The 22,834-nt window shown below is 36.1% G+C and overlaps 1 protein-coding gene across 10 annotated transcripts in view; it reads right to left on the bottom strand.

The window, feature by feature from the left end:
* Window positions 1–22,834, bottom strand: part of RNF180 (ring finger protein 180) — a 183,158-nt gene that overhangs the window by 108,436 nt on the left and 51,888 nt on the right. For all 10 annotated transcript variants that reach the window (XR_012000031.1, XR_012000030.1, XM_072750019.1 and 7 more), the window contains 2 exons: window positions 19,802–19,897; window positions 17,223–18,182 (listed from right to left, as the gene is read on the bottom strand). Coding sequence is in view for 8 of the 10 variants with exons in the window: in XM_072750019.1 (XP_072606120.1) it covers window positions 17,223–18,182; window positions 19,802–19,897 (1,056 nt within the window). In the remaining 2 variants the exon portion in view is untranslated. The remainder of the gene's footprint in view (window positions 1–17,222; window positions 18,183–19,801; window positions 19,898–22,834) is intronic.

Below are 22,834 nucleotides of genomic sequence, written 5' to 3'. Positions count from 1 at the left end.
TTACTGCTCAGCATCAAGGTGACTGCATGGAAAGGAAATAATGCAGCTTGTCACCAAAGGGCGCCAAGAAATGCCCCAAGGCTGTATTTCTCAGTTAAATCCTCTGCTCCTTGGGAGCTCTATCCATTGGTTACTAAAATCTTAGGAGACACAATATTGGTACCCCACTGAATTCCCCCAGGGCTTTTCAGTGCTCCCCTGAAGCAGAGTCCCTAGGCATACACCACCTGTACCCTGGTGCTTAGATCTTTGGTTTTAGCTTTCATGATACATCATCTATGTCTATTATCCAAGCCACAAGAGTCTTTAAAAATACAGATGCTTTAAATCGGTCTCTAGATTTTTTCTGTACAGCAAACTAGACTTTTTGTGTCTCTTTACTAGATTATCCATATACTGCTGTAACTGCTAAAATCTAACCAGCCAACAAATTCCAGAAAGTCATGTTAGCCAAAATATTTTACTTTTTAGGCTTGACTGACACCTCAGAACTTATAATACAATAATGATAATAATATCAGCTACCAATTATTGGCTGCTCCTTATGTAAAATGCATGTGCGCAATATTGTACAAACATTTCCTTAGTCTTACCAATACCTTATAAAGAATATATTTTAACTTTTTGCATGGGAAAATCAAGGCCCAGAGAGGGTAAGTAAACTCACCTAAGTGATTACCTGGCCAGTACTGTACAGAGTCTGCCCACAAGCCCATGGTTTCAACCACCCTATTGCACTAGTTCCCATTCTACAAATGGGGCTCCAAGGCCTAAAAGAATCATGAGATAACATGGAAAGCAGTGGATAGAGCACAGTGATTGAGAGCAGAGATTCCTAAGCCTCACAGCCCCAGTTTGTTTGTTTTTTTTAATTAATTTTTATTGGTGTTCAATTTACCAACATACAGAAAAACACCCAGTGCTCATCCCGTCAAGTGTCCACCTCAGTGCCCGTCACCCATTCCCCTCCAACACCCGCCCTCCTCCCCTTCCACCACCCCTAGTTCGTTTCCCCGAGTTAGGAGTCTTTATGTTCTGTCTCCCTTCCTGATATTTCCCAACATTTCTTTTCCCTTCCTTTATATTCCCTTTCACTATTATTTATATTCCCCAAATGAATGAGAACATACACTGTTTGTCCTCCTCCGATTGACTTATTTCACTCAGCATAATACCCTCCAGTTCCATCCACGTTGAAGCAAATGGTGGGTATTTGTCGTTTCTAATTGCTGAGTAATATTCCATTGTATACATAAACCACATCTTCTTTATCCATTCATCTTTCGATGGACACCGAGGCTCCTTCCACAGTTTGGCTATTGTGGACATGCTGCTAGAAACATCGGGGTGCAGGTGTCCCGACGTTTCATTGCATTCACAGCCCCAGTTTGAATCCCAGTTCCACCACTTATTAGGTGGGTGACCCTGGACAAGATATCTAACTTTTCCTGGTAAAATGGCAATAATAAGGTAACTACCTCATGGGGTTGCCGTGAAGATTACATGAATAATGTATTGAAAGGGAATGGGCCGGAACCTGGCACAGGGTAAGTGCTATGTGTTTTCTATTGTTGCTCATCATCATTACCATTGTTTGACTCCAAAGTAAATCTATTACCAACTAGAAATCAATCCTTTAAGTGTGACATACCATTTAAGGAGGTTTGTTAGCTTTTTCATCAATATTGATCTTATGACTTTTGATAGATGTAGTCTAGTGACATCAAGGAGAGAGGTTTAAACTTCATCTTCATTTAACTTTAGAATGAGCATCTACAAGTTAGCAATTCTGTGTACTGGAATTAACTAGGGTGCTTTAAATTTTTTTTTTTTTTTTTTTTTTTTTTTTTTTTTTTTTTTTTTTTTTTTTTTTAGTTTTATTTATTTATGATAGTCACAGAGAGAGAGAGAGAGGCAGAGACACAGGCAGAGGGAGAAGCAGGCTCCATGCACCGGGAGCCTGACGTGGGATTCGATCCCGGGTCTCCAGGATCGCGCCCTGGGCCAAAGGCAGGCGCCAAACCGCTGCGCCACCCAGGGATCCCAACTAGGGTGCTTTAAAAAAAAAACTGTCTAGGGTCCTGTTCCAGACTTCTGACACCAGAATCTCTGAGGGATTATAAAAAGCTCCCCTGCTGATCCTGATGCAGCTGGTCCAGCGATGAGCATTTGACAACCACCATACTATGTAATTCTTTGAGGCATAAAGAAAAACCTATCTAGAGAGATTAAAATCTCTCTCTCTTCTCTAAACATGTTACTGAGATCAAAGTGTATCAAGAAGCCAAAAATATAAACCTTTATGCTTTGGGAACCTTGTGCAAAATAAGTCATTATATCCTCAATATTTATTACTGCCTCGTGGAAAAGAGACTCTTGGCATTCAGTATGACAACAACCACCTACCAGGTGCCAGTCGAGCATTGTGTACAAGGATATTTTTCCTTTTCAAGTACGCAGCCCTGAACTTTGACAAAATCTAAGTGTTGTTAAAAAGCAAAATATCCTAAAGCTGAAACCAGTCACTTTAAAATAAACGGATTGGTTCCTATAATTTTAAGTGTGCTAAAATGAGCACTATTCTTTGGCTCGCAACTACCTAACAGCAGCTACAAAGGCTATCTGCTCTCTTGGATGGGCTGGCACATTGTTTCCTTTTCTTTCCTCTTTAGGCTTAACCCAGGAGTAAATGCATTCACCTAATCTAGGTTAGATGATGGCATTGCATGAAAGTGAGGGACTGCAAGGAATGCTTCAGAACCTGCGAGAAGAGCAAAATTCAGCAATTTACTTCCGAGTAAGCAGGGATTCTTTATCCTATCACAACGTACACTATTCCCTCAACCTATTACTAGTTAGTTTAAAGGCTAACTCAAAGTTCTGGCTTCAATATCTAGCATAATGTTTAGAGACCTAGATAACTAATGAGTTAACTGAAAGAGAACTCTTACCAAACTAAGCATATTTGTGGCATCTCTTTCCCATTTACTTTACACCATCTGAGAAGAAATTATGAGTGTCTTTCTTTCACATGGCACTTAGTTGTTTCAAATAATATAAAAAACAACTTTAGGAAAACTGGTCTTTCAGGGTACTTGGGATGTCAGTAAGTACAAAAAACTAACATGGACATCCAAAATGAAAGCTATCGTTTCTATCATTGATACACCTGTAGTCTGTGACTACTGTTTCTATGGTCTGAAATGGATCCTAGTAGTCTGAGGCCTAGGTACAATCTTGTGCTACTTGGGAGTTATTTATGTGCTGAGAAGAAGCACTTTGTTGTTCAAAGTTCCTTTAGTCAGGAACTCGCAGGCATGAGGTAAGAATAGACCAATACTGCCTTCAGTACCATACCTTGACCCAACAAGTCCTTGCTCTCAAGCTGTTGTCTCTGTCCAGAGCCCACCAAACCTTTTTAAAAATGCATTGTGCCTCTTATTTTTTTTTTTTCTGATTCAGCTCCTCCATACAAACTTTTTTTTTTTTTTTTTGCTCCTCCATCCAAACTTAGTTGCTCTTTCACCAACTTAGGAAAGACCTAAAGGACTAATATAATTGCTTCTATCAAATTATGATAGTAATGTCTAATATAGGATTAATTAATTATGCCCCTGGAACACATATTCATTTTCAGAAACTCAAGGAAACTACAGAAATGAGCAATGTGGAAAATTCCAGGGAAGGTCAGAGAAAACACTCATTTTCCCTTAAGCTTTCACGATCTATGATCGCTATTTCTTCTCTCTCAAGATTGACTTAACTCATAAATTCCACTAAAACTGTATGGGGTAAGCAGAGTAATCTAATCTCTTCCTTCTACCAAAGATGTCAATATCTCAATCCCTGGATTCTGTGGGTATGTTTCAGATGGAGTTAAATTTGTTAATCAGATGACCTGAAAATAAGGAGATTAGCCAGGATTAATTTGGTGGCCCCAATGTAATTACGAGAGTCATTAAATGGAAAAAGGACAAAAGAAGAGTCAGTACCAAAGAGATGGCATTATAAGAAAGACTCAACAAGCCATTGTTGATTTTGATGATGAAAGGTAGGCATGAGCCAAGAAATGTGGACTGCAGAAGCTAGAAAAGGTGAATAAAAAGGTTTCTCTCCTACAGCCTCCAGAAAGTAATGCAACCCTATTAACACTTTTGCTTTTAGCCCCGTGAGACCCATTTCAGACTTTTGATCCCCAGAACTATAATAAATATGTGTTGTTCTAAGTAACTAAATAGGTGTAAATTTGTTATAGTAACATCAGGAAATGAATACACCATCAAGCTACACAGAGGGAGCTAGCACTCTGATTTCCTTAAAATACATGCTTGGTATTTTTCCGACTGGATTATGCTGCTGCTTTAAAGAAGTTGCCTCAAAAAAAAAAAAAAAAATAAAGAAGTTGCCTCATTTGTATTTGCTGGTAATTAGACAACATAGACAGATGATCAACAATTGTTGTGCCAGGAGACACAAGGGAAAAAGAAAGATATAAACAACTATAAATAATGTCACTTACGCTGTAAAATTATCTTTCAATGTTCAACTGGGCAAAAACATACAATTAGTGAAAAGAATTCATTGGCTGGTATGGCCTTGTTCTGGATATTTTTTTATTTGAGAATAAGGGAAGGATGGTTTATCAGACGGAAGTCAACAAAACTCTGCTAAACATCAAGGTATGAATGGTTTGTTGTGATCTACTAGCTTATATCATTGCACTCCCCTCTGCCAGTATCCCATGCCACTGATTTTATCCTGAATTTAGGGGACACGCCCATTTCCAGAGAAACGATACCTGCCTCTGGAAACCTAAACCAAAGAGTATCTATAGCTTCTTTAGCCCAAACATTATCACGGAGCAGCTGTTTTATTCCAACATAGTAAGTACCAGTGACAATGATCGATTTCTAGCTGGTGGCAGCAAGGAAAGCATGCCTGTTATTTTGTAAACTCCTTCTCACGAGGCACAAATTCTCTTACTGCTGTGATCTGACAAGAGGCTAAAATATATACCATTCCATACTCATAGCCAGCATATGAAATTCTTCGACAGAAAGAAATAGTTTTGATTGTTTCCCGCAAGAGGAAATTTGGTGCCCTCTGCTGTTGGAAGACTAGAGGATACACCGTCACCTTTACACACTGGCACTGGAGAGGGTCATTAAAACACTCATGGACTGGACCAGCTTATCCCAACATAGGCACACAGTTACTTTCCAGTGGAAGGGTATATAGATACGTAGTTATAAAGATCCGGAGTTATTTTTAATGGAAATTTTTGCTCTTGGTTTATCACTCAATGTTTATTCTGAGAGAGTATTAGACAAGTACTATTAAAAACCTGAGCCTCGTAGTTAGAAGACCCCTAGCCTGTATTACTGGTTGGAGCATCTAGCTTTACAAATAGGAGAACAAAGATGAATGGTTTAAGATTTTGCAGCACAAGTACTGGATTAAAAGGGTGATGTTATTAGGGTGGTATGATTTATAATTGATTCTTCAGCTGCGTTACGAAATGGGAGAAACATAAGAAATAGGATAAAACCTAAGACAACATCTGTGGAAAATACTGGGCATCTTCAGAACATAACGAACAGAGTTGTAGCCCCCTAGATAGCACCTCCAATCATAGTCTCCCTCCCTCTCAGAAGTACTGACTCTATTCAATTTGACGTTTAAATGACTGGCATGTAAACGTATTTATTTTATTTTATTTTTTTAGTTTCCTGTACTTTCTCTAACACTGTTAATGCTGCTTCTAAAATTAAAAATTACCTTTAAATGATGACTTTGTTCCAGAAGGCCCAGGGGACAGCAGTTACCACCGGTCATGCAGAGCCAGGGGGAGGATGCTAGCCACCTCCCCAGTTTGGGGGCACATGGAAGCTGCTGTTGTAAGGTTGTCATGCATGAGAAGAGTGGGTGAGATGGATGTCTCAACACTGGACAGTTTCAAGGAGGTTGGAGCAGGACAAGAAGGCCCTATGATTTTTTTTTAAACTAGTTAGTACAGAAACGGGATATTGAGGGACCACCAGTGGACAGTGTATAGCACAGTGGTTAATGTGGTCAATGAAGCCAAATGTGGAGTTTTAGAATGAAAACCGGGCAGTCTTCCCAGAGCACACAAGGCCCCAAGAGCTGAAAGCACAGTCTAGTCCTGTTCATACAACACACCTAGCACTAAGCTCAGTCCTACGTGTTAAGCTCCAATTTTCTCTAAGTGTCACTCTGGGAATAGCTTACTGATGATTCTGTTTTTTTTTTTTTTTTTCCTCCCTTCCCCAAACAAATCAGGCTTTTACAAAATTTGGGAAAGGACAGCACACATCATTGCCACTCTCCTACATCTGCTGCTTCTTCCTCTCAGTGTGTGAAGGAGTCACTGTCTCCATGCTCCCCTGTCCTGTCCAAGATCTTCCTTCCCCCAGTTCCCTCCTGCTCTAGCAAGCTAAGAGCTCATGGGGAATAGGCGATCCAAGAAAAACAGTGTCCTGCACCTAGCATAAACTTCCAACTGCTCTTACCATCACTGTCACCACCACACACTCTCCATTCCATCCCCTCCCTCCAGCTTGCTTAGTCAAAACTCTCATCCTCTTAATACCAGACTAAGAAAAGCTACGTGAATATACCAAACGTTACTCGGACAGATGTATTTGTACGGTCTTTTTCTACATGCCAGGGGTGATATTAGGTGTTAGAAGAGAAGATCAAAATAGCCTGTCTTTTACAGTAGGGTTCTTATCTAATCCCTTCTTGGCCTGCTTCTAGGCAGCCGCCTTTCCTCTGTATTTCTGACCTACTTTTAATCGCCTTTTGTCGATTTCCCTTCTTTTCAACAGTTCTCAAATCTTGGTAGATGGGATCGCTTGAGAAGTAAGATATATTCTATGTATATATATTAAATTAAAAAAAAACAACAACACAAACACAGGTGGTGATGCCCAGTCCAGATCAACTGAAGTATAAGCTGACAGAGGCCAGGCAATAGCAGTTTGAGAAGTTCCTCAGAGGATTCCAACCTGCGGCCAGGGTTAAGGAACCAATATTAGCCAGGACCTTTAAATCACTTCCGTGCCTGAGGCATTGGCTATTTCATTTATTTGTGCAATTCATGTACTGTGTGTGCAACCACTTAAGGAGCTCCTACCACACACCTAGCCTAAAACTACTCAGCAGCTACATGGCATCTTCAAAACCAAACATGTTTCTGACCACTCCTTCGTAATTCTTCTTCAGCTTATTATTTCTCTTCTCTTTTCTGCCACCAATCTTCCCACTTCTGCACAAACTTCCTACCTTTTTCCAATCACTCTGGCTTCTTTGTGACCGCTCTGGGATTCTCTGGTGCATCTCAATGTCTTGGCCAAAACAATGCTAGATTAAATAAGTGGTTGGCCAAAATTCACTAGGATATGACATTCCTGCAAACGCCTAATAAAAAAGATTACTGATGTTCCTATGTGTCTCTCTGCTTCACTCAAAGGTCCCTGAGTGGAGGAATCATATTTCATTCAGTGCTGTATCCTCAATATTTAGCAGTTATTGACCAAGAGTGACCTACCCAATGAACATTAAATGCAGAAAAGGAGGAAAGAAAAATAAAGGTATGTGATAATGTTTTCTTAATCATCTAAGAAAGATAAAACATGAGGAAAATCCCTCCTGAGAGGTCATGGTATCATGGTTAACAGCATGGACACTGGGATCTAGATCACATACTATGTTTGTGGGCCTAGGGGACCCTCCAGTAAAAACTGTAGGCATTGAGTCTATAATAAGCTTTCCTGGTATATAACATTGAATGTGTTGTCACAACTTGTTGATGGAAGAAGTAAATTCATTCTATGTAACTCAATGAGGAGAGGACCATAGAAGTTTGCATATGGTTTCTTCCAGAATTTGCCCTATGCATCTTTTCCTTTTGCTGATGTTGGTTTGTATCCTTATACTGTAATAAAACATAGCTGTGAGTATGACTATAGGGTGAGTCCTAGGAGTTCTCTTAGTGAATCATCGAATGTGGAGGTGGTCTTGGGGACCCAGGACACAATTTATAATCCCAGTTTAATCGTGAGAAAACTATCAGGCAATTGTAATTGAAGGACGTTTTACAAAATTGCTAATCAGCATTCCTCAAAACTGTCAAGGTCATCAAAAACAGGGCAAGTCTGAGAAACTGTTAAAGGCAAGAGGAGCCTAATGAGACATAATTACTAAATGTAATGTAATGTGGTACCCTGGATGAGATCCTGGAGTAGAAAAAAGAACTTTAGGTAAAACCTAAGAAATTGTGAATGAGGTATAAACCAGCTAATAATAATGTATCAATACTGATTCACTAATTGTAAATGTACCATAGTAAGTTATTCTCTTAAAATATTTATTTACTTATTTTATAGAGAGAGAAAGTGTAGGTGTGAGCGGGGGGTGGGGGGTAGTGCACAGAGAGAGAGAGAGAGAGAGAAAGAGAGAATTCTCAATTTAACTCCCTGCTGAGCAGGGAGCCTGACTCGGGCTCAATCCCAGGATCTGAGATCATCACCAGAGCCAAAACCAAGAACCAGCCACTTAACCACCTGATTCACCCAGGCGCCCCACTAACATAACTTACTAATAATAGGGTAAAGTAGGTGTGAGCATATGGGAAATCTCTGTACTAGCTTCACAACTTTTATATAAACCTAAAACTATTCTAAAATAAAAAGCTTTTATTAAAGAAAATTCTTTATCACTTACTGTGTTCAGAATATTGTGCTAAGCATTAGAAAATTTAGATCTTAAGGTAAGGGAATTATCAATTTAATGTAATTTTTCTCCACAGTTATTCATTAATCTATATTTTGAAATCAACTGAAATAGCAGGAAAACAAAGTTAAGGTATTTCTTTATGCTTACTTAAATTGACTGCTTATGTATATCCCATTATCTCACTAGATGATGACTTCCTAGAACATAGAAACTATTCAGAAGAATCAACTTACTGAGCAAGCACTAAATGTTATTTCATTAATAAAATGAAAAGAGTTGGCCAAGAGGCAACATAAAAACATGCCCAATATCATTAATCATTAGGGAAATGCAAATCAAAAATGCAATGAGGTATCACTTCACACCTGTCAGAATGGCTAAAATGAAAAAGACACGAAATTACAAATGTTGATGAGAATATGTAGAAAAAGGAATCCTTATGGGCTGTTGGTGGGAATGCAAATTGGTACAGCCACTGTGGGAGAACAGTATGGAGGTTTCCCAGAAAATCAAAAACAGAAGTAGCATTTTATCCCGTAATTCCACTAACGAATATTTACCCAAAGAAAATAAAAACATTAATTTGAAAATATGTATATAACCTTAGGTTTACTGTAGCATTATTTACAAGAACCAAGTTAGAAAAGCAACCCAAGTGTCCATCTATCCATAAACAGATGGATAAGGAAAATGTGGTGTGTATGTATACGTACATGTATATGTATGTATACATATACATACTTATGTATATGTATATATATGCACAGAATATATATACATAATGGAATATTACTCAGTCATAAAAACAATGAGTTCTTGCCTTTTGCAACAACATGGATGGACCTACAAGGTATAATACTAAGTGAAACAAGTCAGTCAAAGAAAGGCAAACACTATTTGATTTTACTTGTATGTGGAATTTAAGAAACAAAATAAATGAATAAACAAAGAAAAAAGAGACAAACAGAAAAATAACTCTTACATACAAAGAACAAATTGGTGGTTGCCCAGAGGGGAGGTGGGGGGGTGATGGGTAAAACAGGTGAAGAAGATTTAAAGTGTACTTATCTTGATGAGCACTGAGCAATGTACAGAATTGTTGAACTGTTATATTGTACACCTGAAACTAAAATAACATTGTATGCTAATTATATTTCAATAAAAAATAAGGAAGGTGATGAACTGAACTGACACAAAGCAGACTGAGAAATATCACTGTGTCTCCATATATGACTAAATGTCATGATGTTCTTTCCTAAAAGACCATTTCATGACTAAGTTTTTGTGTTTAATGAAACCAATAAAATCTGTGGCATGTAGCTTTGTCAGATTTTCATCACTAAGGCATTTTCTCTCAATAAACCATCAATTTTCTGCTGAAGGAAGAGAAAAAGAGGAATATCTGTTCAATATGTAGATTACTATTATAGTCCAGATACACAAAAATTCCTCCTTTAAGGGGACAATTTGGAATATGATTTGTGCATAATTTGAAGATGATGAATCAAGTGATAAAAAATTAAATGCACTCCTTTAAAATCTATAGAAAGTTCAAAATGATCACTATGTACAAATCCATGACAATGAAATTTAGTGCCTTTGTGGAAAATATGTTTCTTTTCTAGATAAATCCAAATAAGCAGGTCTTTAATATAATTTATCGGCTTCTATTCTCCCCAGTGCCTAAATAACACCTTTATAATAATACAAGTAGTCTTAATTCACTGGGAACAAAATAATATAGTCACTGTAGATAGTTCAATGATTTATTACAAGCTATGATATTGGGTCAATTATTTCATATTCTCATCCATAACACTCCAAAGAAGAATGAGGTAAACTCCCTATTCATAATAATTTCCTGTGGGCTTTAAAGATATATTTTCTTTGTATTACATTTATTTGCATATTAAATAGATGTAATATTAAAAAATGAAAACACAATAGAATAAAATGCTGTTATAAAAGACGTTTTTAAAGAGAGAGAGAGAGAGGCAGAGACACAGACAGAGGGAGAAGCAAACTCCATGCAGGGAGCCCGACATGGGACTCGATCCCGGGTCTCCAGGATCACACCCCAGGCTGAAGGCGGCGCTAAACTGCTGAACCACCCGGGCTGCCCCTGGTTTAAAAGATTTTAAAAATATTATGCAACTATACTAGAAACACCTTTTCCCTCAATCCAGAGGAAGAAATATTCTCCCCAGAAAGCGATTTTTGATTAATTTCCTCAAAATGCTAGTATTTCAATCTTTTCATGATTATACTAACCACTTAGACAAACAAGGTTGGCCAAAAGAAATAAGTCTCAAAGGAAATTAGAAAATAGTTTGAACTCAATTATAATAAAAGTACAACGTAAAAGTCATAGGATGTAGCTAATGCAGTAACTAAAGGGAATTTTACAGCATTGAATGCGTGGATGAGAAAAAAGGATTTCTACTCAATAAGTTTCTATCACAAAGTATTTTTACTAAGAGGAAAGAAAATGAAAGAAAGATAATATTAAAGGTTAAGAGCAGATGTTAAGAACTTAAAAGTAGCAAACAACAGAAAATATAGTTGAAACTCAAGACTGGTTCTTTGAAAAGATCAATAAAATTGATAAATTTCTAGCAAAGCTAAAAAAAAAAAAAGAGTGAGAGAGAAGATACAAACTGCCAATCGTTATAAGGATTTTCAAGGGGATATCATTGTAGACCCAAGAGACACTAAAACGATTTTAAAGGAATATTATGAACAATACTAACACATCATTTCAAGAACTTAGATAATTCTTTGAAAACAACAAACTACCAAAACTTACCCAAAATGAAACATACAAAATTGTCCTGTAACTACTGAAGAAATTGAATTTATAGTTAAAAAACTTCCCAAAAAAGAAATCCTCAGGCCCAGGAAGTTTCATGATCAAATATTTACGAATAAATGACATGAATTCTTCAAAATATTTTCCAGAAAACTAAAGGGGAAAGATGACTTCCCAACTCATTTTAGAGGCCTGCATTATTCTGATATCAAAACCACACAAAAGCAGGAAAAAAATACAGAAAACCTCATGCCAATATCCCTCATGTACAGAGGCTGGGAAAAAAAACTTTCAAAAAGTATTGAAAATAGTAGCCTGTAATATATAGGAAGAAAAACACAACATAATAAAGTGGTGTTTGCTGCGGTACTGAAAGAATGACTCAGTATTCGATAATCAGTATTAACACTGAAAACATATAATCTTATCAATTGATAAGAAAAATCATTTGACAAAATTCAACACCCATTCATAAGAAAACTTGCAACAAACTAGGAATATAAGGAAACTTCCTCAACCTGGAAAAGGGCAGCTACAAAACAACTATAACTAGCATCATACTTAATGGTGAGAGACTGAATGCTTTCTTCCTAATATCAGAAAAAAGACAAGGATATCTGTGCTCCTCATCTCCCCTCAATACTGTACTGGATGTTCTAGCTACTTCAATAACAACAACAACAAAAAGAAAAAAAAAAAAAAAAGAAAGAAAGAAAGAAAAAGAAATTCCAGATTGGAAAGGAATAAGTAATGCTGTATTTATCTGCAGATACCACCTAAGTAAAATACAATGGAATCTTTAAACAATTATTATTCTTACTAGGTAAGATTTGAAAGGTTGTAAGCTATAAGATCAATATACTAACGCAATTTTATTTCTACATGTTATCAATGAACAACTGGAAATTGAAACTTAGGAAAACAATATGATTTTACAACAGTATAAAAATATGAATACTTGTCGATAAATCTGACAAAAGATGTCAAAGACTTACACTTTCAAATGACAAGATACAAAGTCAAAACAAAAAGCAATTGTGTTTCTGTACACTAGCAATATACAATTTTAAACAGTTTTTTTAAAAATTAACAACATCATCAAAAAGTAAAAAGGTATAAATCTAACAAAACATGCACAGGTTCTGAATGCTAAAAAATGCAAAAATATGGATGAAAGAAATCAAAGACCTAAACAAAAGGAGAGACATACCATTTTTGAGGATTAGGGAAATCAACATAGTAACAATTTCAGTTTTCCCTAAGTTGATCTATAGATTTCATATAATTACAATCAAAATCCCAACAGGATTTTAAGTAAATACAAACAGGCTGATCTAAATTTTACATGCAAAGGCAAAGAAACTATAATAAATAAAACAAGTTTGAAAAAGAACAATTAAGTTGGAGGAATCACAGAATCCTATTTTATGACTTATTAAAACTACAATAATTAAGAAAAAGGACTCCTGGCAATGAGAGAGACACAAAAATAAACCGAAGAGAATAGATAGTCCAGAAATAGACCCACACATAGACAGCCAATTGGTCTTCGACAAAGCTGCAAAAGCATTTCAATGAAGAAAAGTCAGTGTTTTCAACAAATGGTGCTAGAACAATCAAGCATCTCTATGTAAAACAATGAACCTCAACTGAAACTTCATACTTTGTTAAAAAAATAAACTCCAAATAACCATAATTCTTAATGTGGAACTTATAAAACTTTATAAAACTTTTAGATGAAGCCACAGGAAAAAACCTTTATAAACTTGAGTTAGGCAAAAGAGTTCTTTAGGTATGACACCAAAGGCAAAATCCATTAAAAAAACTGGAAATTAGACTTCATCAAAACTCAATATGTTTGCCCTACAGGAGAAGAATTGTTAAGAGAATAAAAGGACAAGCTACAGAGAAAATCTTTACAAATCACCTATGTGATGAAAAACTTATATCCAAAATATATAAGGAACTCTCATAAAACACAGAGAATGCAGCCAAATTTAAAATGACCAAAATATTTAAACAGACACTTCACTAAACAACATATACAAATGGAAAAATAAGCATATGAAAAATGTTCAGCATCATTAGGAAAATGCCTCAGGAAAACGCAAACTAAAACCACAATATGATATGTCTACATACCTACTTATATAACAATTTTAAAAATACTGAGAATACCAGGTGTTAGGATTTACAGCAAAGGAAATTCTCCTATAGTGTGTCTTGGAATACAAAATGATATAGCCATTTTCCAAACTGGAAAACAATTTGACAGTTTCCTATACAGTTAAGTATATATTTATCATATGACCCAGTATTCTCACTCCTGAGTATTTACCCTAGAGAAATGAAAATTTAGGTCCACGTAATAACCTGTGTGCGAATGTTTTTAACAGCTCTATTTACAATTGTCCAAACCTGGAACAACTCACCTGTCTTCAAAAGGTGAATGAACAAACGGTGCTTTATTAATACGATAGAATACTACTGAGTCACAAAAAAGAACAAACCATAAGTATATTCAACAACTTGGATGAATCTCACAGGTAACTGTACTGAATAAAAGAAGCCAGTCTCTGGATGCTACATACTATATGAGTCTAATCTTATAACATTATATTATTATTTTATAACATCATCAAAAAGACAAGCTAAAATAATAGAGAACAGATCAATGGTTTGGGGAGATTAGAGACAGGACAAGGATATGATTATGAAGATATAATCAAAGAACAGTTACAGGCACAAGGGAGATTTGGGGGGTGATGGAAGTGTTCTGTATTCCCCCCTCCATGGTGGTTGTTATATGAATCTATCTGTGTGTTTAGGTCATAGAGCTATATGCCAAGAACAAAGGCATAATAATTATAAAAACTAAAGCATAAACCCAATAAGACTCTGGCGAATAAAAAAAGAGGTTTGCTCAGCACTGTCTTTCCCCAAAGTAGAAGCTTAATTAACATCTATTGAATAAAACACTGAAAATCTGCTGTAGTTTCTGTTTTGATATTAAACTCATTTATACCCCTAAGCTTCAAAAATTTAAATAACTTTTCTAGTGTCATTAACATTTTCTATCACGGTACCTGCCACATAAAGGTGTCTAGTTTGTAAAAAAACAAACAAAAAACCTATTAAATATACCAAATGAAAGTCAGAAATCTAGATATTCCAACTAATTATTTTAAACTTAAGAAAATTATCATCAACAAGAGGTAACCTTTCCTTTATATCTTGTATGCTTATCTTCCTTTACTTAAAAAAAGGGCAGGGAGTACCTGGGTGGCTCAGTTGGCTAAGTGTCGGACTATTGCTTCAGTTCAGGTTATGATCTCTGGGTCCTGAGGTCGAGCCTTGCTTTGGGCTCTACATCAGTGGGTAGTCTGCTTCTCTCCCTCTCTCTCTCTCTCTCTCTCCCCCGCCTCACCCCCTGCCCTTCCTTCCACTTCTATGAGCACTCCCTCTCTAAAATAAATAAATAAATCTTTATTTAATTTTTTTATTATAAATTAATTTTAATAAATAAATCTTTAAAAAAATACAAAAGGGCAGGATCTGCACTGAAGTCATTATTCAAACGCATGGTATGTGAAACATGTATTTGATTAATATTTAAGGAGATAACTACTCCTTACTAAACATGGAATGAGGGAAGCCTGGGTGGCTCAGCGGTTTAGCACCTGCCTTTGGCCCAGGACATGATCCCGGAGTCCCGGGATCGAGTCCCACCATTGGGCTCCCTGCATGGGGCCTGCTTCTCCCTCCCTTCTCCCTCTCTCTCTCTCTCTCTGCGTCTCTCATGAATAAAAAAATAAAATGTTTAAATAAACAAACTAAACATGAAATGAGCTGAGGATCTAAGCCATTAATTGATCTCAAATATTAAATCTTTCCAGGATTTATCTTCTTGCTTGAATTAGCAAAACTGTTAAAAATTCTGCTTTTGGGTTTTAACCGCGGTCTGCACTCACATCACTAACTCGTGTCATTTCCATGCTGCTACAGACTTTTAAATCTTCTTTGCTAATTTTCTTTGGCATTTGTTTGCCAGTATTTCCTGTGCAACCAACCAAACCTACCAGATTCCTGCCATATGACTCCCTGATTGACCTGCCACAGATCTGGCTAGAATTCCTTCTTTCTGATGTTAGCTCAGCAGATTGCCTAAATCACATGCTTATGAATGAATACAAGTAACTTTCTTTAAAAAAAAAATACCGGTCTTGCTTAGCTCTAAACTATATAAAATAGTGTTCCTATGCTGAAAAATAATAATACAGTTGAAGGTTTCAGAAGTACCCAGCTCAAGAATTAAACACATTTTTTAAATTGTAAATATGTATTCTGCATATACTTAGAGTACAGAGCAAGTATTATTTTTATACTTCTTTCAAATTTCTATTTATTAGAGAATTATCTTATAGCCCTCCACATTGTTTTTAAATTAGTCTTTCTGAATATTCATTTAATGTATGATCATCTCCAATTTATCTGTGGCTTTAAGCCAAATTTTCAATAAAAATATTGTATTTTACAGCTTTGATAAATTAACCATGAAGTATATTATAATGATGCTAAAATATATTCATTCTTTACATTCTAGAAGATATGCTTTGGTGCCACATTACACCATCACTTGCAAATAAACCAGACTACAATGCTCTTGTCAGCATCCAGTGAAAAAATATAATAATTACCTATGATTATACTATCTAACCAAACGATGAAAAATAATTAACCTGATTAAAGCACTCGATGTAGTAATTTTATTCTATTCAGTCTATGACTAGGATCATAAGCAATGAGTTTACTTAATTGTTTAAAAAATGAACTATTATGCAAAGTTGCAGCTTTCTATATTTAAGCTCTGAAGACAATGTTAATATTCAACGTACTGATTAATAAGGATTGCTATTTATTATAAACAAGTATGTAACAAAGGTGATTTGCAAAACTAGTTTACATAGAAATATACTGGTCCTCAAACTTCAAATTTTCACGAGCACCTCATTCATTGGCTTTAATTGGTCTCCAGAGCACCTGCAATTTATTGTTCAGTACCTTCATGTAACCACTTTTGAACATATCATTATAGGTACAGGAATTTAAATCATAGAGAAGAACTCTTTCCTATAAAATTACAGTAAGGGTCAATTATTATTAAAACGAATTTCACAAATTAGTAGAGTTTACCATATCTGGATCATATGAGCACATAATTACATAATGCTCCTTGAAAATATCCACTTAAGCTAGAAGAGGTGATAGTCAATGAATTTCTCACTAGAATGAATCAGAAAAATTTCTTTGTTCCAACCTAACCTGAAAGAAAATCACTGCAAATCCTGCCACCGTGAATAAATTTAAAATGTATATGACAATCTCATCTCCCTATCATGCGATTAATATTCATGTAAAATGTTAGAATTGAGAAAAACTTCACAAAAGGACACTCTCTAAACAAATGTGAACACAGAGCCCGGTTTAGACTTGCCGCTGATAAGAGAGGTGATGATTATTAAGTTCACCCAGACAGAAATGTCATTTTAATGCTCATGAAAGCCATGTTTTTGTAGTATAGGTATTCAGTTAGCTCCTCTCTCCAAACCCTGAGATTTATAAAACAGAATGTTTAATAAGCTCTTCAAAAAATTACCTGCTTCTGTAGCCATCTTTCATGTCTTCGTTGCTTCCTTCTCAGATTTTTCAACTTGCTCCTTTCTCTCTTACTGAGCCTCTGATTAATGGCACCCAATGAGAAGCTGCCCGAGCGCAGGAAGTCCAGGGGAGAGAGGTGCTCTTCCTGGTCCGGGGCCTCCAGCACGCTCCTGCCAGCTGAGGGCAGGTCCATCAGGAAAGTCAGGTTGTTAGAGCTAGCATGGTCAGAGTACCCTGCAGAAGCTTCTAGACCACACTGAAATTCTCCTCCTCTTTGTGTCTGGGTCTCACGGGGAGCCACTGAAAATCTTTGCAGCAGCATGCTAGGATCAAAATTGGATGAAATCTGAAAGGAACAGTTATTTTTACTAGATTCTACAGGCAAGCCCGAGAGGTGAATAGGCTGTGTTTCCTTTAGCCTGGGACAGGCAGTAGTCTTACTATGTATTTTATAAAAAGTGGGTAATAAAGTCAGTTTCTCACTGATGTTCAGATCCAAACTATGTGACTTCCTATGAAAAGCTCTTGTAGTGCATCTGCCCGTCACAAGCTGAGGAACAAAAAGCTGGTATTTTGGATCTGATGCTTTGAAGAGCAGTCTTTCATTCTTCATCTGAAAATATGTTGACCGTACCTCCAGGCAGAGTGCTTCTGTTAATCTTCCAGGGCCATTATTATTTTGGGCCATATTTAAAAACCCGTGATTTCTGTTTCTGGAGGCGCCACCTGTCAGCAGAGTTTCCTTGTCACAACCTGACTGAACTCTAGGATGTGACAAGTATTTCAGCGATGGTCTCATTAGTCGGCCTGCTCGTGTTGGCTGATAATCGGTCCAGCTCTTAGAGAGATGTACAGCTGCAAGCTGGCCACAGGAACATTTTGGAGTGCTGACAAAATTAAAGCCCCCTAAATGGGCCCCACAGAAAGGGCAATTCAGTTTTCCAACTGTCCACTGGGCCTACAGGTAATAAAGGAAAGTAAGACAATGATTTCATTGTAAAGTAATCAAAGAGCATGTGAGTTGTATTTTTTTTTTTTTTTAAAGCCAACCACATGAAAGTTTTCTATGCCACAGAAAAGGCTGGCTTTCGGTTTTCTGATTGGTAGACAGAACAGTAAAGGGAAACAAGTTTCCTAATAAATAGAGATAAGCAACTCCGAAGTTCTAGAATGATAACATATTGCACATCACGCCCAACTCAACAATACTCCTAAGCGTTCTAAAAGAGCCTCTTAAACAATAGGTTGAATATGGATACAGTGTGAACTAATGAAAAGAAAAATACACTATGGAACCAGGAAGCAAATCAGTCTACAGAGCTTAATTTGCAAGTAAAATCTCACAGAAAAGTGTCTGTTTTGATACCCTTCTTGCATACCAAACACTGTGGGAGGGAACTTTACCCAACCAACAGAATAAAGCTCTTCCTGCCTTTTTACATACAACCAAAGATATTGGTTGCATACATAAGAGTGTACTTTCTATATTCAAGTGGGAAATTAATAATGAACTGGTTTAAAATTATTTTTTTCAAGAGAGGTAGTGAAATATCTGCAGCCTCTAATACATTTTGTAAAGTTCTGGACACTTTAAAACCAGCGCATTGGCGTGTTCCCAGGAGGTCATTACAATGTGAGAATGAATGCAAAGGGTATCTATCAAATGTTATTTTTTAACAACAAAAAAAAAGTCAGTGGCGAATAGCAACTACATTTCTTTCAAAAATCATTTACTTATACTTTTCTAATACATTAAGTTGCTTTGAGTTGTGAGAAATAATAATACCATACTGTTAACAAGGTGGGTTCCGGCTCTTATAATATTTCATTAAGGAGCCTAAAAAAACATGGTAATTTGGTGTTGACTGTACACCGGGAATCATTAATCATCCATTTATTTTATAGGTGTATGCACACACGAGTAATATAGGCTATTTTGTTTACTCAGTAGTATTTTGTTTACAATGCCTCATTTTATTGTTCTCAGTGCTGGAGGTACAGTAATAAACAAAAGAGAAAACCGTCTGACTTCATGGAGTTTTTATTCTAGTAGGGGAGCTAGGCAACTAATAAGACCAGCTAGCCATATATGTATGTGGGTAAGTGTATATGTGTGTGTGTATTTATGTCTGTAATTATATATGTCATATATGCCTGTGCATTTTTAGAAGCACTATATATAATTTATTGTATGTATATGTATGTAAAACTAAAATAGCTATATAAAACCAGAGAAGAGAGAAAGGAAGTGTGAAGAATAGGAATACTGGGGAAGGGCAATTGGTACTTTGCACAGGCAATGCCTCATTGTGAATAAAGACCTATGGAAATAAGGGAAGTGGTAAATAACTGTGGGAAGAGCAATCAGGGAAGGGGAAATAGCATGATTTAAAGTCTGAGATAGAAAAATACCTGGAACACTTCAGTAATAATGAAGAAGCCATTGGTGTAATCAAGAGTTACAGACCCTTTCTTATCTCTTGAAACAGTATACTGAAGAAAAATAGCTCTAGAATGAGGACAAAAAATCCTGAAGGTAGCAAATTCTTAATTTTACTCAGAAACCAAGGAACTTACTTTTTGTATTAGGCAGTTTATCCATTCTGGAAGAGCTTCTATGTCCATGTGCCACACATGACAAATACTTTGATCATCAGCAGAATGATGTCTATCCTGTTGTATCAAAATGCATGGTATTAGTACCAGTTCCAGATTTATTGGAGTAAAATACAAAAATATAAATTCAGTTTTACCTAGGATGAAAATATACACTGGGCTCCCCTTATTCCCATCCCCAAAACAAACCCACAAAAGCAAAAAAAAAAAAAAAAATCAGGAAATAACTGCTCTTGAATTAAAAAAAAAAAAAGTCCTGCATTTCATTGATTTCATCAAATTAAATTTAAAATTTAGCCACAAGTCACTCAATAGACAAATTTGGCACCCTATTCTTTTTCCTGTGAGGAAAAAAAATAATGCCATTCATGACAACTTTCCCAGGCTTTTAATCTCTGATTCCATGTGGACCCCACTAATGATAGAATAAAGAAATTGCTATATAATCTATCAAGAAACTCAAGAAAAGCACAAGAGGACTGGGGAGAAGGATAATTGTATAGATAACTGGAAAAGCCCCAACTAAATATCAGCTGTATTAGAAAAAGAAATTTCAGAGCAAGACACTTTTGGCTTTCTGAAACAGATGTGTAGAAATCAAGGTGATATATAGGCAAAACTGCATACATATAAGGAAAATGCAGGGCAGGCCAGTATGGAGATAGAGGACTCTTTATCACCTTAGTAAACCTTAGGCCAATTTATCTTTACTTCTCCGAGTCTCAGTTTCTTCACCTGTAAAACACTTCCAGATAATTCTAAGATCCCTTATGAGTATACAAAATTTCATTTTATGATGACAGAAAAGAGTTTCTCGTGAAACACAGGAAAAAATAAGGCTTCTTATTCCCAGGATCAGATTTTACATAAAAGCAGCTCTTCCAAGTTGCCAAAGTACAACATTTTTTAGACTTCCCCAGCAGAGGCTATAATTACATTAATAAAATAAACAAGGAAATTACTAAACATACCTACTAAATCTATATTCACAGTGATTAGAATGAACTAAGATTGAACTTCTTTAAGAACAATTTGCTGAATGATCTACATTAGATTATGACTTGGAACCAAGATCACCCAGGATTTCTAGGTTTAATTTCCCAAATTGATTCCTCTGGGCACTATATCACTTTTCTCTTCCATGAATACATCTTAAGATACTAAATGGTAGCCCAGTATACAAGAAAAGTTTCAGTAAGATTTATTTTTTAAGATTTCTTTATTCATGGGAGACACACAGAGAGAGGCAGAGATGCAGGCAGAGGGAGAAGCAGGCTCCATGCAGGTAGCCTGATGTGGGACTCGATCCCAGGACGCTGGGAACATAACCTGAGCCCAAGGAAGATGCTCAACCACTGAGCCACCCAGGTGTCCCTAAGTATGATTTATTTACATGTCAGAAAGATCTATAAGGAAACCATCTTAATCCAATTTCTGTCATGCTCCCCCCCAAATCACAAACTAATTAAAAGGGGCTCTTATTATATGTTAGACCACATTTCATTATTTTGTATACTAGAGACAACTGTATTTTATATACTATAAACAACAACACTGAACCTAATTCAAGAGTGTAACAGAGGAAAAAAAGTACTTTTGTTAAAAGGTCTGAAAATTTTCCATTTCTGAGGTTTTAAAAATTTACAACATAGGTTGAAAATATTTCAAGGGCAAACACAAAGTCCACTGAGAAAGGTTTATAGTGGACCAAAGAGAAACTTTATAGTTTTATTAATGACGTCTGAACTCTAAATCTGGTAAACAGAATGCAACTTATCAAGTCAACAGTAAGAATAATAACAAAGGACAAAGCAAGTTCATGTCAAAATGAAAAAGGTATTATTGAATGGAAGCAAAGTTGGGAAGAAAGGAGGAGATACTAGGATCAGTCTCTGGCTCACTTGTCTTACTGCTCCCTAATACATGTGTCCTCACAAGAGTGTCAGGCAGACATTTTATTCTAGATTCTCATAAAATAAAAGAAGAAAAAATTCAGGCAGAGGGAAGTAATTACTGGTTTCAACATAGTAAAGTGAGTACATAATCTAGTCTATTCTCCCTTTCAAAACAATGAGCCTATAAGAGACATTTACAAAAAGGAACCAATAACTGAACTAGAAAATACAAGAGATTTTACTGAACCAGAAATTATGAGGACCCTCTGGAAGATCAACGAGCAAACAGCAGTACAAGGTATCCAAGTTCCAAGTTCAAGATAGATGAGAGCACCACAAAGAATGGTCCACGTCAAAGCAGTGAAAACCAGAAACAAAAAAGGCCCTGGTTTACTCTCAGGGATGGAAGGGAAGTCTGTCCGTCTCCAGGCAAGAGGTGCACTTGGGCAAGAGAGAAGTAGGGCGACATCCCAGGATACGTGGAAATTCCTAGAAAAAATGGAAAGCATTTGCGGCAAGTCTAGAAGATGCGCTATCTAGGACCAATCTCTATTCTTGCTGAATATAGCAGCACGACATGTAGAGAATGTGAACTAGATCTGTTTGTACCAATAAGATTTCACCAAATTCAATTTAAAATTTAGCAACAACAAAAAAATAAATAAAAAATAAAATAAAATAAAATAAATTTAGCAACAAGTCACTCAACTAGTAGAGATACATCTCTATTACATACTGTTTGTTCTTTTAAAAAAGTGAAAGAGAAATAAATGCACTCTGAGCTATGCTATAAAAGCATATACAACCTAAAAATAAGCAGTATTACAACTTTGCTATAGAAACAAATAAAAAAAAAAGAAACAAATAAATAGAAATAATACCTAAAATGCCATGTACCAAGGTGATAAACTCGGTTAGATTTGAAGGAAGAAACACCAAGATTAGGAGTTACTAAAAGGGAACTTTAACTTTCTCATTATTGCTTTAATGGGAGAATATATGAAATTATATAATTAAAATTGTATTTAAAAATTGATTTCAAGTCAAAATAAAATAAATGGATTTCTTCTGATTCTGGCAATGCTGAAGTGATATCAGA

Source organism: Vulpes vulpes, chromosome 2, assembly GCF_048418805.1.
Source record: "Vulpes vulpes isolate BD-2025 chromosome 2, VulVul3, whole genome shotgun sequence".
Taxonomy (NCBI): domain Eukaryota; kingdom Metazoa; phylum Chordata; class Mammalia; order Carnivora; family Canidae; genus Vulpes; species Vulpes vulpes.
The sequence above is the reverse complement of the archived record's forward strand: the minus strand, read 5'-3'. Positions and strand labels throughout refer to the sequence as shown.